Source organism: Moschus berezovskii, chromosome 9 (genome assembly GCF_049115385.1).
Source record: "Moschus berezovskii isolate FMDL1 chromosome 9, NW_MosBer_1.0, whole genome shotgun sequence".
Lineage (NCBI taxonomy): Eukaryota > Metazoa > Chordata > Mammalia > Artiodactyla > Moschidae > Moschus > Moschus berezovskii.
The window spans coordinates 18,831,507-18,849,539 of record NC_142468.1 but is presented as its reverse complement, the minus strand read 5'-3'; the positions used below and the strand labels follow the sequence as shown (position 1 = coordinate 18,849,539).

At 35.7% G+C, this 18,033-nt stretch overlaps 1 protein-coding gene across 1 annotated transcript in view; it reads left to right on the top strand.

Moving 5' to 3' along the window:
* Positions 1-18,033, top strand: part of RBM25 (RNA binding motif protein 25) — a 51,604-nt gene that overhangs the window by 11,603 nt on the left and 21,968 nt on the right. Inside the window, exons 3-7 of the mRNA XM_055435536.2 lie at positions 5-54; positions 1,924-2,091; positions 7,685-7,742; positions 10,494-10,654; positions 16,451-16,636. Of these exons, the coding sequence (XP_055291511.1) occupies positions 5-54; positions 1,924-2,091; positions 7,685-7,742; positions 10,494-10,654; positions 16,451-16,636 (623 nt within the window). The remainder of the gene's footprint in view (positions 1-4; positions 55-1,923; positions 2,092-7,684; positions 7,743-10,493; positions 10,655-16,450; positions 16,637-18,033) is intronic.

Here is an 18,033-nt window from a genome sequence, read left to right as displayed (position 1 = left end):
TTAGGAACCCCGATGATTCCTGTACCGATGAGCATTATGGCTCCTGCTCCAACTGTAAGTATAACTTTTAAGGAGGAGTTACAAGCATTACTGCTTTTAATTGAATCTAAACAACTTGATAAACTCATAAATTATTTTAAATGTTTAAAAGAATAATAGGAAGAAACAGTATTCATATATATCATACTAATTTAAATAATATTATTTTCTCTCAAGTACAGTTGCTTCTAAAATAATTCTTCCTAAATAAATAATTTTGTTTTTGTGATTTTCCTCTTATTCTCTAGACTCTTCATATACTGTTACTTCAGATTTAGACATTGACTCTTCCATCACTCCCTCGTGTCTTGTTCCTTGAAAGTAGGAGATGTAATCTGACATATCTGATTTCTTAAAAGAAAGAAAAAAGCAGAAATGATCTATAAGAAATTTAAAATTTGAAATGAAAGTTGAATATATTTTTACTCTTTGCTCTGACATACCTGATTTTTAGCTGCTTCAAAACTATTTTTTTCCTCTGTCCTCTAGTATGATACCATGAAACTTTTAAGTTTTACTGAAACTTTTTCTCTGCTGAAGTTTAATTATTCAGTCTTATGTCTTGAACTTTAATTCTCCACATTCATAAAGGCTTCTGTACACTCTCCGCATGTTAGTTAAGAATGCTAGTATACTGTAACACGTGATTAAATGATAACCCTCTTAATGTTTAACCAGAATTTTTCTTTGAGTTAATTAGTAAAATATAGGGTTTAAATTGTAATTCTTCTGTGAGGGAGATTAGGTCTCATTACTTTTAGCTATTTTTGTTTTTTTAACCTGTGGATTTTGAAGAGGGAGGAAGGTGTTATTTATATTAAAGGGTAATGAAATACGAACTTGCTGTGAGGCGGACCAAGGGAGCCGTCCAGCTTTTCTTGCGTTGGACATTCATTGGAAGACATGCTCTGGGAAACCTCCACATGACAAGTACTGTTATCCTCCTGCATTTCAGCCTAGGAAAAGGCAGCTCCCCCAGTTCACCACATCAGTACCTACTGTATATGTTTTACTAGGTTCAATTCCAAATATAAAGATGAGTAAGACTATTCCCTCTGGGAAGTTGAACTTTATGAAAGGAAAAAGAAGATAGAAACACAAGTAACTGAGAAAAGGTAAACCTAAAGTGTGGGGAGAGTGCTATGGGAATATTTGAAATTCTGCAGGAAAATTAGCAGGGATATTGAAGTTTCCTTTTATACTAGTATATAGTAGGTGAAGAAATGTTTGGGTATATTTGAAAATTTTAAATGATTTTTGATGTCTTAAACATAAAATTTCTATCCCAAGTTTTTTTATTTGGTCTTCCAAGTTGTGTTTAAAAGAAAGGTAATCCAATAGTGCGTTTCCCTGGTGGCTCAGTGGTAAGGAATCCGCCTGCCAATGCAGGAGATGTGGGTTCGATCCCTGATCCAGGAAGATCTGGAGAAGGAAATGGTAACCCACTCTAGTATTATTGCTGGGAAATCCCATGGACAGAGGAGCCTGGCGGGCTACAGTCCTTGGGGTTGCAAAAGAGTTGGATAAACTTAGCAACTAAACAACAACAGCAAAATCTAATAGTGACACTTTACTTGTCATGAATAAGTTGTATTAATGAAAAATTTGCTTTGAGAACTTTATATTAAATATATAGAACCTGTCCTTTATGTTTGCTACTTTAAGATAGGTGTTTTGGGGCTTCCCTGGTGGTCCAGTGGTTAAGGCTCTGAGCTTCCACTGCAGAGGGCACGGGTTCCATTCAGGTGTGGGAACTAAGTTCCCGCGTGGTGTTTGGTGTGGCTAAAAAAAAAAGCTAAAATTAATGTTTTACCTTAATGTTATATTAAGCATGACAGCAAATTTAATTACAAGTTCAAATTTTATTGACTTTCTTCACTTTAGGTCTTAGTACCCACAGTGTCCATGGTTGGAAAGCATTTGGGAGCAAGAAAGGATCATCCAGGCTTGAAGGCTAAAGAGAATGATGAAAACTGTGGTCCAACTACTACAGTTTTTGTTGGCAACATTTCTGAGAAAGCCTCAGACATGCTCATAAGACAGCTCCTTGCTGTAAGTTAAACTTTATTTTTCATTAAAAATTTTTTTTGTTATTAATTTCAGATGTAAGAAAAATCAGAGAAGACTGAATTATTTATATTTTGAAAAGTTTCAGTTCTGCAGAAAAGTTGAATAAATAGTGAACACCTTTGCAACACATTTTGCCACATTTGTTTTCTCTCTCTCCACACACACACCCCTCAGTTTTTTTCTGAGTAGTTTGGGGAATAAGTTGTGGCATTACATTTCATCTCTGAATACTTCTTATATCTCCTATGACCAAGATACTCTCCTACATTTTTCACACTTAGGAAATTTAAGGCTGATTCAGTATTGTTAATTAAAATACATATAGCTAATATTTAATTTTACTAACAGTTTCTATATTAGGTGTTTTTTGTTTTTGGTCTATAATCGAGTCAGGGCTGTATAAACATAGCATTTAATTGTCATAGTTCTTTAGATAGCTTCTTTATTGTAGAATAGTTCCCTGCCTCTTTTCGTTTACTTGTTTTTGTCTTTTGTGATATTGATGTTTTGAAGTGTCTGGGTCTTCTGCAGAATGTCTCACCCAATTTGAATTGATTGTTTGCTGCTGCTGCTGCTGCTAAGTCACGTCAGTCGTGTCCGACTCTGTGTGACCCCATAGACGGAAGCCCACCAGGCTCCCCTGTCCCTGGGATTCTCCAGGCAAGAACACTGGAGTGGGTTGCCATTTCCTTCTCCAATGTGTGAAAGTGGAAAGTGAAAAGTGAAAGTGAATTGATTGTTTACCCATAGTTAAATTTAGAGTAAGCATTTTTTATAAGAATGGGCCATGTGTGATGACTGTTCTCAGGTGCAGCATAGCAAGAAACACCATGTCTCTTGGTTCCATTTTTGGTGGCATTAAGTTATTTGGTTAAGGTGGTCTGATCTCTCCATTTTAGGGTATCTTTTCTCCCTTTGTCATTAATGAGTAACCTCTGGGGTAATATTCTTTAGAAGCCTTTGAAACAATGATTTTAATATCTAGTGGTGATTGATTGACTCCCTTTGAAGTTTTTATTCTGAGCATATATAGTCAGTTTTTTTGACTTGGTCATTGATTTTCTTTTTTGTCTTAGTCTTAAAAATTCATCCTGATGCTACATGCACATTTTAAGTGAAAGAATACTGACTTTTTTAATGAAAAATAACAGTATCCATACTCAATCCTTTTATAATCTCTACTATGTCTTAGAGAAGTTATTTAAAATTTTTTTCCTTCTTCATTTTATAAGTAATGTACATTATTGCCATTTCTGTTTTATAAATCATGTTGTCTTTGCATTAAAAAGTGTTCAGAAAAAAAGGGATTTAGAAAATAAACATAAAACCTAGCTTTGTCATGGAGAAGGAAATGGCAACCCACTCCAGTGTTCTTGCCTGGAGAATCCCAGGGACGGCAGAGCCTGGTGGGCTGCCATCTATGGGGTCGCACAGAGTTGGACACGACTGATGCGATGCAGCAGCAGCAGCTTTGTCAGATCTTAGTATTTTGTGATACTAGCTTTAGATTTTCATCTCAAAGAAACAAACATGAAGGTCCTGATTCTCATTTCTGTCTTCCACAGAGGTAATAACCAGAGGGAATCCATTATCCTAAACTGGGTGTTTATCATTCCTGACCGTATTTTTTACTTTAATTACATATTTATATTCATAAAAGTTTATCATTTAGAAATTTAAATTCTGTATTTCTCCACAATTTGCTTTTTTCTCCCAGCATACATGTAGCTCTAGTTTGTTTACTTTTCACTGCTGTATACCATTGCATTATAGAGATACGCTATAAATTCTCAAATTTTTTACTGATGGTCATATGGGTCGTTTTCACTTTTTGAGACTATGTTTTGCTGTGTTATTACTGGTAATATGTGCTCACTTCGGCAGCACATGTATTAAGTGAACATGAAATAAAATCTGTCATGTATTCTCTTAGAAGTGGAATTTCTGTCATTGGGCATGCTTATCTTCACTTTTAAAGATGATGCCAATTTTCCCCCAAGGTAGAACATTGGAAGGACATTTTATTTATTTCTATTACAGATGTATTTTTAATTTATTATTACTTATTTATTTTTGGCTGCACTGAGTCTTGATTGTTTTGCGTGGGCTTTCTCTAGTTGTGGCGAGTAGGGAACTGCTCTTCGCTGTGGTGTGCGGGCTCCTCATTGCAGTGGTTTCTCCTGTTGAGGAGCACAGGCTGTCGGCACGCAGGATCAGTAGTTGCGATTTGCGGGCTCTAGTGCAGGCTCAGCAACTGTGGTGCGTGGACTTAGCTGCCTTTTAGCATGTGGAACCTTACTTCCCCTTATTAGGGATTGAACCTGTGTCCACCCGCATTGACAGGCAGATTCTTAACCACTGACCCACCAGGGAACTCCTTGGAGGACATTTTTAAAAACATGTTTATTGAGATATAATCCACACACCTTAAAATTCACCCTTTTATAATGCACAGTTCAGTGGCTTTTAGTATATTCAGAGTTTTGTAAACATCACCACTGTCTTAATTCCTGAGCATTTTCATCACCCCATATAGAAACACTGTACCCATTAACATTGCTTCCCATTTTCTCCTCCCTTCAGCATCTGGCACCCACTATTAAACCTATCTCTGTGGATTTGCTTGTTCTCTGCATTTTATGTAAATGGAAATTTAGAATATGTGGCTTTTTCGTTTTGTCTTTCACTTCTGTTCCGTTCAGTCGCTCAGTCGTGTCCGACTCTTTGCGACCCGTGGACTGTAGCCTACCAGGCTTCTCCATCCATGGGATTCTCCAGGCAAGAATACTGGAGTGGGTTACCATTTCCTTCTTCAGGGGATCTTCCCGACCCAGGGATCGAACCCAGGTCTCCCGCATTGGAGGCAGACGCATTAACCTCTGAGCCACCAGGGAAGCCCGTCTTTCACTTAGCCTGATGTTTTTAAGATTCACCTATAGTGTAGCTTATTAGTGAAACTTTGTTCCATTTTTATGGCCAACTAATACTCACTGCAGATGCTGATTGCAGCCATGAAATTAAAAGACGCTTGCTCCTTGGAAGGAAAGTTATGACCAACCTTGATAGTATATTAAAAAGCAGAGACATTACTTTGCCGACCAAGGTCCGTCTAGTCAAGGCAATGGTTTTTCCCGTGGTCATGTATGGATGTGAGAGTTGGACTGTGAAGAAAGCTGATCGCCGAAGAATCGATGCTTTTGAACTGTGGTGTTGGAGAAGACTCTTGAGAGTCCCTTATACTGCAAGGAGATCCAACCAGTCCATTCTAAAGGAGATCAATCCTGGATGTTCATTGGAGGGACTGATGCTAAAGCTGAAACTCCAATACTTTGGCCACCTCATGAGACGAGTTGACTCACTGGAAAAGACTCTGATGCTGGGAAAGGTTGGGGGCGGGAGGAGAAGGGGACGACGGAGAATGAGATGGCTGGATGGCATCACCGACTCTGTGGACATGAGTTTGAGTGTACTCCGGGAGTTGGTGATGGACAGGGAGGCCTGGCGTGCTGTGATTCATGGGGTCGCGGAGAGTCGGACACGACTGAGCGACTGAACTGAACTGAACTGAATACTCCATTTAATGGATACGCTATATTTTGTTATATCCGTTTATCAGTTGATGGACAACCAGTTGTTTCCACTGGGTTGTTGTGAATGATGCTGTGAATATTCTTGTACAAGCTTTTGTGTGGATATATGTGATGTAATTTGAAACATCCCTTTTTAAAACTGTTGTTGATGTATATGTGCAGCAGAGTTTTTTAAGGTATCTTTGAATTCCTGAATTTCTCTCTCCTGTTTCTCTTTTTTACTTTTAAGACTTTACTTGGATGTCTGAGGAGCTTTGGTTGTCCATATTTAAGAGTTAGGGATTAAAAGACATTTGTGTACCTAAGCCAACTTTGTAACATGTTGGGCATCGCTGTAGGGTAGTCTGACTGGCAGCCAGAGGTTTTAAATTCCGTGGAGTGTTCTTTGAGGTGGGTTGGTTTCTCTGGAAAACTTCCAGTTTTATACCTGGTGATTGACTGCCTGAATGAGGCTGCAGGTACAGGATTGACTTGAAGCATTTCTTATACCTTTACTTTCTTCCCTTCTTACTCTTGCGATCTTAATTGTATTTTCATATGTAGTGCTCCACATCCCAAGCTTGATTTGTTGACTTTCTTCAGATTGTTGCTGTTCAGGCTTTCTTCTCTAGCGGTGGGGAAAGGGTAATTGCTTGAATCCTCTGAGACTTTGATTATTTCATATTTGTATTGACAACCTGTAACTTATTTTTATTCAGCTTAACACTTCAGCCCAATCTCCACAGTACCTTTCGACCCTGGTCTGGACCCACTAGGTTTTGTATTGATAGAATCAGTTAGCCTAATTGTTTCTTTCTTATCAGTATCTGCTTCTGTACACACTTGGAGTCATAGCTTTCTTTGCTTTCCTGAATGAGCTATTATCCATCCATTTGCCTTTTGTCTTTGCAAAATTTTGTTGAATTCTGGTGCTTTTCTCTCACACTATGTTTGACCTTACGGTATTTTGTCTTTTATATGTATTTTGGTTGTACCACGAGGCGTGTGGAATCTTACTTAGTTCCTTGACCAGGGATTGAACCCATACCCCCTATAGTGGAAACTTAAAAGTCTTAACTTCTAGATTAGACTACCAGGGAAGTCCCAATTCTTTGACTATCATTTTAGTAGTTTCTCTGAACGAAGATGTGAAAAATCCATGCATTTCTCAGCTTTGACAGACAATCTTTAGTTATTACTTTCCACAAAACTTTTTTTTAAATCTTCTAATTTTTCTTTAATAATTAGAGATAAACTTCGTAAGTAAACAATGCAATAAATATCCCAACCTTCAGACAACCTGCCCCATTAACATTTTAGAGTATTTCTGATCATTTTATGGACATTTTTTTCTTTACATAGTTAAAAATCTTACTGTTGGGACTTCAGTGGTTTAGACTGAATGGTCCAGTGGTTAAGACCCCGTGTTTCCAATGCAGGGGATACAGGTTCGATCCTGGTCGAGGAACTGAAGTGCCCATGCACCTTGGGTGTGGCCAAAAAGAAAAAGCTTACTGTGTATCTGCAATTTCATGTCTCATGATATATTTGCATCCCATATCAAGCATTTCCCTATGTCTTTAAAAATCCTTTATAATATATACATGCGTTTTAAAACAGTCTTTATGGACTTAAAGTATTTACTTGAATTTATTATAGTTGTATGGGGTCGCACAGAGTCGGACACGACTGAAGTGACTTAGCAGCAGCAACTGTTACAATATTTGGGCATTTTGGGTTTATTTACATTATTTGTAAGATAAATAAAACTAAAATGTCTAATTTATTGAAAGATAGTTTTCTGGAAATAAGAGTCAGTAAGAATTTATATTTTCCTTTAAAATGACTTGTGTATTTTATTCATATAATAAGCTTGTGGGAATTGAAAAATTTAGTTGCTGAGAAGGATTTTTTTGGCTTTGTTTTTTCTTAAGCAGGAATATAATTATGTCCTTATTTGCATTATAACTTTAAGTGGTAAGGATCTTTTTTGTTTTCTTTTAAAGAAATGTGGCTTAGTTTTGAGCTGGAAGAGAGTACAAGGTGCATCTGGAAAACTTCAAGGTAGGTAATTTTTTCCTTATTTATTGAGATCATCATAATATGTGAGTATAAGTTATGTTTCCATTTGCTCTCATTGTCATTAACCATGGAGGAGTTCTGTTAGCACTCTGTCTTCACTCCTATTGGAATAAGGACTAAAGGCAATTGAGAAAATGTTGGCTGAGAGGTAAGATTAGAAAGTGAAAAAGGCTAACAGGAGATAGGGGGGAAAATTAGACTAACTGGTTTCTTATTACTTTAAAAAGTTCTTTTTGTTTCAGAGCAGGAGTGTATGATCAAGATGGAACAATTTAAAAAAAAAATGAAGCAGTTAGGACTTAGGAAGGAAGTGTAGAAGAGATGATGAGAAGACCTGTTAGTCTTTAAAGCAAACTGTTCTTTTCATACTAGTTGGCAGAAACACCTGTTTGATATACATTCTTTAAACACTATTATTATGGAAAAATTCATACATATATAAAATTGGCAGAGTAGTGTGAACTCTTGTGTACCTGTGGTCTAGCAGTTTAGCATTTATGAAGTCATGCCATTTGAGCTTAACCTGTACCCTGTCCATTTTCTTTTTATATTATTTTTCTACAGTTCTGAGCACCAGATCATTTTGTCTATAAATATTTTTATGTCTCTAAAAGATGTTTTTTAAATTAATTAATTTATTTTAATTGGCGGCTAATTACAGTATTGTAGTGGTTTTTGCCATACATGTGTTCCCCATCCTGAATCCCCCTCCCACCTAAGATAAGTTCTTTTTAAAAAGCATACCTAAAATGCAATAATAAGACCAAAGGAAAAAAACATTTCTTCTAATTATTGTCAGTATTCAGATATCCAACATTCAGTCAGTATCCAGTTCATGATCAGATGTCCAGCTGACTCAAATGTCAGTTTCTTAAATAGTCCTTTTGACTCAGGATTCATGTAAAATCCCTGCATTGTGATTGGTTGACATATTTTTGAGACTCTTAATATTTTTATTTTCTTCTGTCTTTCTTCTTTCCTTGAGATTTGTTGGAGAAACTGGGTCATTTGCCCAGCAGTGTTTTCTCAGTTTGGATTTGCTGATTGCAGCTCCAGTAGAATTATGTGCCTTGAATCTCTGTCCACTGCATTATAATGTAAACTGTTTGGTAGTTGTAGCTTGAGATTTGATCAAATTTGAGTTTGTGTTATTTTTGTTGATGCTTTTTATATGTAAGAATTCTAATTAGGAATTTCTTCCATTAGGAGTCATATTCGGTTATAATTTTTTTTTTTTTAATGATAGTAGCTATTGTCAGTGACTAGTTGATTCATTCACTGGGGGGTTGCCAAATGTATCAGTCTGTTTGGAAGAATTCTGTTATTCCTTCATTGAAGAACAAATCATCATTTGTTAGTAGAATATATCCATAAGGATAAACTTCCTTTTCCATGTACTATTTGGCTACTTAGAGATACAATTTCTGTAAGAAAAATGGGATAAATGCTTTGGTTCCTTCATTTTTCTAAAGAATGATCTTATGTTCTTTGCATCCTCTAGCAGTGACTTTTTAAAGACCTATTTGACCTTCTAGATTGACGCATATTCAATTTGTTGTTATTATATTTAATATGGATTAATTGTCATTATCCCTAGTGAAGCTTAAGTTGTCTCAGGTTGCCTCTGGAAATTGGAGCTTCAGTGATTTTTGACCCAAACCTAAATGCCTTTGGTAGCTTCCTTGTTATCTGGGAATAAGATATTCAAAGTTCAGCTAGTAGTTTTTCCGCCCAAGACTTGGGATCAGCCATTTCTCAAGAAGCTCTGGTTCTTTTTAGTGGGAAATTGTTTTCAAAAAGACCATCTGGAAATTGGTGCACTCACTGTAACCATTGTTTGGTCTTTACTTTGCCAATGAACAGTAATTCAAATTCAAGCCTAAAAGATTTTTATCTAATCTTTTTTGTTGTATGTCTGTTTCTTTTCTTCCACACTCAGAATCCTGAACTTCAACACTGGGGATGATAGACTATTAAATAATTATTTTTTGTTATTGTTGTCTCTCACATTTCACATACAATAATTTCAGACCAATAGCACCAATACTGTCATCAAGAATATGCTTGTTGACAGGTCTTTTTGTCTTTTAGGATGTATCCCACTTAAATGTATGTTTTAAAATCACTGAACATGTAGTTGTATCACTAAGTGTAAACATATTTGGATTCATTTGTTTAATTTTATTTTCAATGTTTACTCTTTTAAATTTAATTTTGTTTTAATATCTTTATTAAGAATCATGAAAATAATGAGACTAGCTATTAAAATGAACAGAGACAGAAAAATTAGACTAGTAAATAGAAAAAGATCAGTACTTTTGTAGTTTAACATCTCTGAACTGGTAAGTGCTGTATTTAGGTTCAAGCAGCCTTCTTGCCTCTCTGTAGCTGTGAGGAAATTGAGGATGGAATGAATCCATGAAACAATTAAAAGAATTAATCATGAAATTTGCTATTTTGCTGAGTATTTTTCAGCATTTCTAATAAGCAGTGTTTTGCCTGATGAGAATTTTTCTTCCTTTCCCATTTTTGTTTTCTCTTTTTTTCTTTTGGTTGTTTGAGAGTGCTAAAAGAGAAATCTGTGTCAAAGGTAATTGAAGGAAAAGAAGGAGTGATGAAATAATCTTTGCGTTATAATGCTTTGGTCTCTTAATGATTTTAGTTTTCTGTAAGTATTTTTCATCTTTCATAATTGTTTTGATAGCTTACTAAATTCTTTGTATTCTTTGCTAGCCTTTGGATTCTGTGAGTATAAGGAACCGGAATCTACGCTCCGTGCACTCAGGTTATTGCATGACCTGCAGATTGGAGAGAAGAAGCTACTTGTTAAAGTTGACGCAAAGACAAAGGCACAGCTAGATGAATGGAAAGCAAAGAAGAAAGCTTCTAATGGGGTATGTTTTCTATAGCATGGTCTTCTCTAGGCCAACTGTGCTTTTTCAGTGTAAATGCCTCTTATTATGAATGAATCTAGTACAGGGCTTCACAAGATCATCAAGAGTGTGTTTTATATATAGTTATTTTAAGTCTTTTATCTACCCATAGTGGGTGGACAACTGTTAGTTTGCTTGTTCCAGGTTGGGATGAAGGTAGTAAGGGAGGCTGGACAAGGTTAACTTGCCAGAGAAAACACTGGTACAGACTATTCCTTCAAACAGAGCTAATTCATTAAGGCAGCTTTGTAAGTAAGTACAAAATATATTTCAACCTACAAAACTTTTATTAGTTGCCCTCTTTTAGAAGTACACAGGTTCTAAAATGAATTAAAATAAGTCTTATTGTATCATGTGGTGACGTTATTAAGTGAAGCTAATGTAAAAGAAATTTGTGTATGTTGTGTTGTAATGTATACGTTACTACTCCCTCTCAACAAAGCAAAAAATAGCTAAAGCCTTAGTGTTTATTTCCTTGTCTTCTCTTCCTAGTTCTTTTGACATATCAAGCTGAATGAATCCATAGTAGATTCATTATTACTTTTCTATCTCTAAAAACAAAACAGCCTTTTTGGTCTGTTGAGGCTTTTAACTGTTATTCAAAATAGAAGTAGCTTTCTTAGTTCCGTCACTCCCTCCTTTACAAAAACATTGTAAAAGTATATAAAAGCAGAACAACCTCTAAAGAAGATGTTAAATACAACCCATAATTCTATCATCATTAGTAAGCACCGTAGACATTTTTGTTGCATATTCTTTCAGGCAATTTTCTCTAAGGTATAAGACATTAAGTGTAATTATGTCAACCCTTTGCTCATACATCCTTAATGGTTCTGAATTTCTCAAAGTATGAAGCCTATATTCTTATCATGGCATCCTAACCGTCCTCCCATCTACCTTTCTGGCTTACTCCATCAATCCCCTTCCATGTGTCAGTCGTATATTCCTACAAACTCCTTTGTGGTTTGATGTCCTTGTTGCCCATCCGAGCTCCTTATTGAAATTCTATCCACATTTTAAATGTTGCTTGATTCACGTAACTATCACGAGTCCTACCCTTGAGTCCTCTCAGGCAGAATTAAATCCTTTCTTTTGATATAAAGCAGGATTTTACTGTTATGTCAGTCTGCTTTGTAGTGTATTTTGTTTGTATCGCTCTGTCACACCTTCTTATTCCCTGTTTTCATTCTCATATCCTATATTCACTTTTTATAAGATAGGGTAGGGCAATAAGTTCACAGACGATTTTTTCATCTTGTACCTCCACAGAACCTAGATCAGAGTCTTGCCCATGGTGAGAATGGGGTGAACATTTATTGTAACAGTTGCATTTATGTTGCTCACCTAGTGATCTTTACTGTCTTTACCTAGCTGTATAAGGAATTAATACAATTTACACTCCAGAGAAATTGTATTTTATTTCATATCAGCACTATTGTCTGTTCTACCGCTAAAACCTTAAAAAAGCCAATGGTCTTAGATGTTCCTTCCTGTGCTAACCAAATTCATATTTAAAATAAAGCACGGATACAATGTTTTCAAAGTTTTTTATGTAATTCCCCTGGACTTATTGTTTTACTCTGGTTGGTCATTTGTGAGGTGGTTTAAATTGTGGCATTTGCAAATGGTATGCTCCGATCATAAAGTAAATCACTTCACTGTGTGTTTATATAAATGAGGAAATGTATAATTGTGTGACTTCATTTTGTAATCAGTAAGAGGAATCACAATTGAAATCTGTTTATATTTTTCTTGAAGAATGGAGTTGAAGCTACCTCTAATAAAAATGGAGCAGTTATTTCAGATAAAATGAAATTTAAAAAATTAACAGACCTGACTTCTGGGTGCATTTGGCATGGTTTCCAGAGGTATTGAAGTCATAAGACAAACATGGCATAGTTTTGCTGAGTTGTCGATTTTACTCAGCAATACTAGTAAAACGAAGACGAATAATTCTATCAGATAAAAAATTTTTTTCAAACAAGTAACAGTAAAATTACATAACAGTAAAATCCTGCTTTATATAAAAAGAAAGGATTTAATTCTGCCTGAGAGGAAGCAAGGGTAGGACTCATGATAGTTACATGAATCAAGCAACATTTAAACTAAATGTGGATAGAATTTCAACAGGGAGCTCGGATGGGCAACAAGGACATCAAACCACAGAGGAGTTTGTAGGAATATATGACTGACACATGGAAGGGGATTGATGGAGTAAGCCAGAAAGGTAGACGAGAGCACGGTTAGGATGTCATGATTTTTCAGGGTAAATGTGAAAAAGTGTATTTGTTCTTTTATTGTTGGTTTGTTGGAGAAATTTAGAAAATAGTGATTTGAAGTAGATGATACAAGAATGAGACATTGAGAAACGTGTGTGGTACCTCATCCATTTTCCTGATTCCCAGGCAGAAGAAGGATCATGATTAGTTGTATAGTTCTCTGATTCAAAAAGAACCACGAATTTGTCTAGAAAGATGTTTTTCCTGATCCAGAATTTTAACAGGAATTATGTGCCTTGATTAGTAGCGTTATTAAAAACTTTTGTTTAGATTTTGCAGAATCTGTAGAAAGAACTTTTTTACCTCTGGTAAAAGTATTTCATTTGAGGTAGCAACACTGATCTTAGTCCTTGTCCTGTTGTTTTACCTCTTGTTCAGTAGTAGCAGTTTAGGACTAGAGATATCTGCTTAATCGTCAGAAATAGTGCTTGTTTACCACCCATTCAAGATTGGCTTCCAAGTATTGAAAGTACAAATAACCTTTGGAAAGAGCTGCCTACCTTATGTTTTTTAATTGAGGACAGATCAGATACTGCAGGTAGGAACACCTTCACATTTTTGTCTGGAAATTAGTGTGAATGTGGTGGAATCTACATTTTTTCAAAAGAAAGAGCTCTACATTTGCTTAGTTCCCAAAGTTCGTGTTTTGGAGTTTAGAGGTCAGTGCCAGTGAGCCAAGTGGAGTTTTTACCTAACTCTCCAAAAGCTTTTAATTTCTCTGAAAAGAGCCAAATAGTTGGGACATGTAAACATCTCAGATATTCAGTCTGTTTCTTTGATCCTTTTGTACTGTACTGCACTCCTGAATGCTTCACTTTTGCTGCTCAGTATGCTTTCTGTTTCTGAAGTGGAAGAAAAAATGAAGTCAGGAAGTTGTCTGTGGTTCGGGACCCAGAAGTAGAATTTAAGTTGAAACTAAAAGTAACTTTTCCTCCCAAGACATATATTGTCATTTTTGTTTTTCTTAAATTAACAATTGCTTAAGAGATGGGGCTCATAAGCTTTCCTTCCAAAAAATGTACATTTTTCTACAGATCAAGGGGTGATAGTCATTTGTAATATAGGGTGAACTAGTTCATTCCAAATGCTTTACTTACGTTTAGCTATATTAATATTTAAGTCTTAGCTTAGGATGAGAGGTGGTAGGGAATTTAGGGGCTATGAATATTTTTAGATGAATAAGGCTTTGGATTTGTAACTCACCTCTATCCTTATGTTTAAAAGAGCATGGAGATGTAGAGGGTTCATGGATAGAAATTGAGAATGTAGGTAAAATGCTGAAGACAGAATGGACTTTCTCTCATGAAGAAGAATTTAGATCTCAACAGCTGAGGGTTGATAAAAATAGTTGTATGTGTCTTCAGGACCTGAGGGTTCGGTGACAGGTTACTGGTGGTTTAATTCTTTTCATTTTAAAACTTGTGAAGAAGCAGAGTATTGCTGAAGGGATTTTAATGAAACCTGCATAAAGACCTGATTATATATCATTGATTTAGAATAAGAAAGGACTGCATCACCAAATTTTAGTTTACAATTTAGTTAATAATTTTCTTTATTATGAAAATAAATTGGTAAATAATATAAACAATTGAATTACTCTCCTTGGTTAAAGCATTGTATCTTTATCCAAGATGCCAAGTTGGCTATAAGAAAATTACATGAAGGAGCAGGTTTGAGAAAGTAAGGAACTCAGAGTGGTTAGTTACCACATTTAAGGACTTATATGAACATTATCTGTATCATAACCTATGTCTGTGTCTGTTATCCTTCTTCCTTCTCCTGTATTGTTAAATACTTAAGGGAAAGTTATTTCTTTCTTTAATTTTGAATTTTTAACCATCTAACATAGTATCTTGCATATAGTAAACTCAAGAATTTGAGCAAATTAAGAAATAAATGTGTGCTGAAGAAGTATCCATTGGGATAGCTTTCAGAATGCTGGTTGTTATGAAATCACGGCTCAGTTACATGGAGCCACAAGGCATGACACTCACCTTGAAGACAGTTTAGAGCATTTTGACCAAGAGCCAGCATTTGTCCAGAAAAGCAGAATTCTTGTTTGTATCTGAAAATTTGCACAATATATGTTTACTAAGTATGTATGTAGTTTTAAGTTAGAAAAGTTTTTTGTATACATAAATCTTTATCTTCTTTGTCATACTTTTTTGTTGCTTCTTTGTCATACTTTTCCTCCTTAACAAGTTTTAAGAAGAGAAGAGGGTAATGAATTTGTCTGGAGTTTGAGGTCATTCTCTAAATTTTGTCATTTGAACTTGGATTAATTATTTAACTAGGAGCTTTAAAATAAAACAGAAATAAGAACAGTAGGATACTGGAAACCAGTCATTTTTTTCCCACATGGACACAGGTAACAATTTAGACTTGGTTTAAAAAGTAAGTCTTGGGAAAGAATTCCCTTGTGGTCCAGTGGTTAAAACAGTGCCCTTTCACTGCTGAGGGGTCCCGGGTTTAGTCTCCAGTTTAGGAAACTAAGATTTCCAGAAGTCTTGTGACCTAGCCTCTTCCCCCCAGCCCCATAGTCTATTACTTATTTGTGAGAAGTAGTACAACATGAATTTGTTTTTATTTTTCATTGTGGGGAGAAAGATGCGCATGTTGAGAGTTGATTCCTTTTTAGTTATGTGAGTTTTTTAAATGGTATTCCCAAATTGCAGAAAGCAGAGGGGGGAAAGAGAAGCCATCATTTCAGCTCCTGGTTTTCCTAATGTTTATATTTTATTATATATAGTTTTATTTGTTTAACCTACATATGTTTTTGGTTGTTATTTTATATATTTTTGTACTTTATTATATTTATATATTTTTTATAAATATATTATGTATTTTATTTTATTGTGTACTATAAATATATTATTATATTTACTTTTGTTTTGGCTCTACCCCACAGCATATGGGTTCTTAGTTCCCTGACCAGGAATTGAACCTGCATCCCCTGCAGTGGGAGCATTCAGTCTTAACCATGGGACTGCCAGGGAAGTCCCTGTTTTTTATTTAAAACGGTGGCTATCATAGGTACATAAAATTGTATTTTGCTTTTTCAACATAATTAAGTTTTCAACACTAGAATGAGTTAGTCAGTAAATATCATTAGTTTGTGCAAGTATTGAGCTAGAGGATCTGAAAAATTGTGAAAGCTTTTCAGATGTGTAGTATGCTAACCCTGTGATTCAGTCTTTTCTGTTGCTAGTTCGGGATCAGAATGTTAGATAAGGGACCAAAGAAAAGAAAATGATAGAGTACAGTATATCTAAGGAAAAAAACATAAAACAAATAGAGTTTAGTTTTGTGAAGTTGGGAGTAAAGCTAAGTCTGCATTTAATAGGACTAAAGAGATGTTTTGGAGAAAACATGTTTGTTTGTTTTGTGTACTAACTTGTTTTGAATGATATTGATTTTCTTGTTTGATTTTTTTACCCCCCCTTTCCCATCTCCTGAATCTTTTTTTTTTTTTTTTAAGAATGCCAGGCCAGAAACTGTCACTAATGATGATGAAGAAGCCTTAGATGAAGAAACAAAGAGAAGAGATCAGATGATCAAAGGGGCCATTGAAGTTTTAATACGGGAATACTCCAGTGAGCTCAATGCCCCCTCACAAGAATCTGACTCTCACCCCAGGAAGAAGAAGAAGGAAAAGAAGGAGGACGTATGTGTTACTGATTTATGCCAGTAGAATCATTTCTACGATTTACATTTTGTGCTTTCAATTACATTCCAACTTATGAGGGGAAAATAGAATGACTGGCATTTTTAACAATATACTGTTAAGGCTAATTTGCGGAGAAGGCAATGGCACCCCACTCCAGTACCCTTGTGTGGAAAATCCCATGGACGGGGGAGCCTGGTGGGCTGCCGTCTATGGGGTCATACAGAGTCGGACATTACTGAAGTGACTTAGCAAGCAAGCAAGCAAGGCTAATTTGACCATGTTTTTTCTTCCTTTTTTTTTTTAAACCAAAAACATTCCTGTTTTTACATTTTTGAAATGCAGTGACATGGAAGCTTGTGTTTATTTGTGGATTCATTAAGGGGGGAAAAGGACAAACTTGAGTGGTGGAATTAAGGAGTAAAGTTTTTTTCCCCTCTTTTGCCATAGAAGAGCTGGTCTTGTTTTACCTTACTCCCTAATTATTTTTCTCTGCTCCAAGTGGGATACCAGATATTGTTCACTGAGGATTTTGACCCATTTCAAATTTCTTAGCCCTTTTTCTTTATAAACCATGTTTCATTTCACTCCATCAGCAGTAATGCTGTTGGCCTTATAGGTGGAGTGTCATGAAAGAGCGACACAGGATGAAAACCCCTCTCCAGTTTGTCATCACCCACTTTTGTCAGTCTAAGCTAATCGAACAGTGGGGAGTGCAGGTTGAAAGAAAATGTTTGATTTTCTTAGTTACTTTCATTTGGATATACTTACAGAAATTATGGCAAGAGTTCTTTAAACATATTGGAGGTATATTATATGAATGGATTGTATATGCCCTGGGAAAGTAGTACTGTAAACATTGTGAATTAATATCAAGGCATTTTCACATTTCATACTGTTCTGGATTTCATTGCCATATTAAGTCATCTTCAGCTTTCTTTCTGATACATCAGATGCATTTTTATTATTTGGCTCCTTCTTGCTTATGTGGCCATATAAAGCTGTCTAGTGAAGTGCCAATCACTAAAAATGGTAATTGGTAAGAGTCCATCAGATATAGGGTAATAGAGACCTGTAGAGTTTGTTCTTCCTCTTGCTCTAATGGCAAAGGAGAAAATACCTAGACACCTTCATTTGAAATGGTTTGAGGTGAGAAGAGTCAAAAATTCTGCTCTGTGGCAAGAATTATTGGGTAAACTTCGTTGTTTTGATTGTTCCCTCTCTCTTGGAAAGGATGAGTAAGGTCTCAAATTGCTAGTGTGAGATCCTCCTTATTCCCCTGGTTGAGGGTTTTGGAAGGAGTGGAAGTGGTAGGTGATAGATGGAATGAAATCTTTTTTGTTATCAGGTAATTTAAAATCAAGAAAATGTTACAGAAATCTGACGTTGCTTACAGT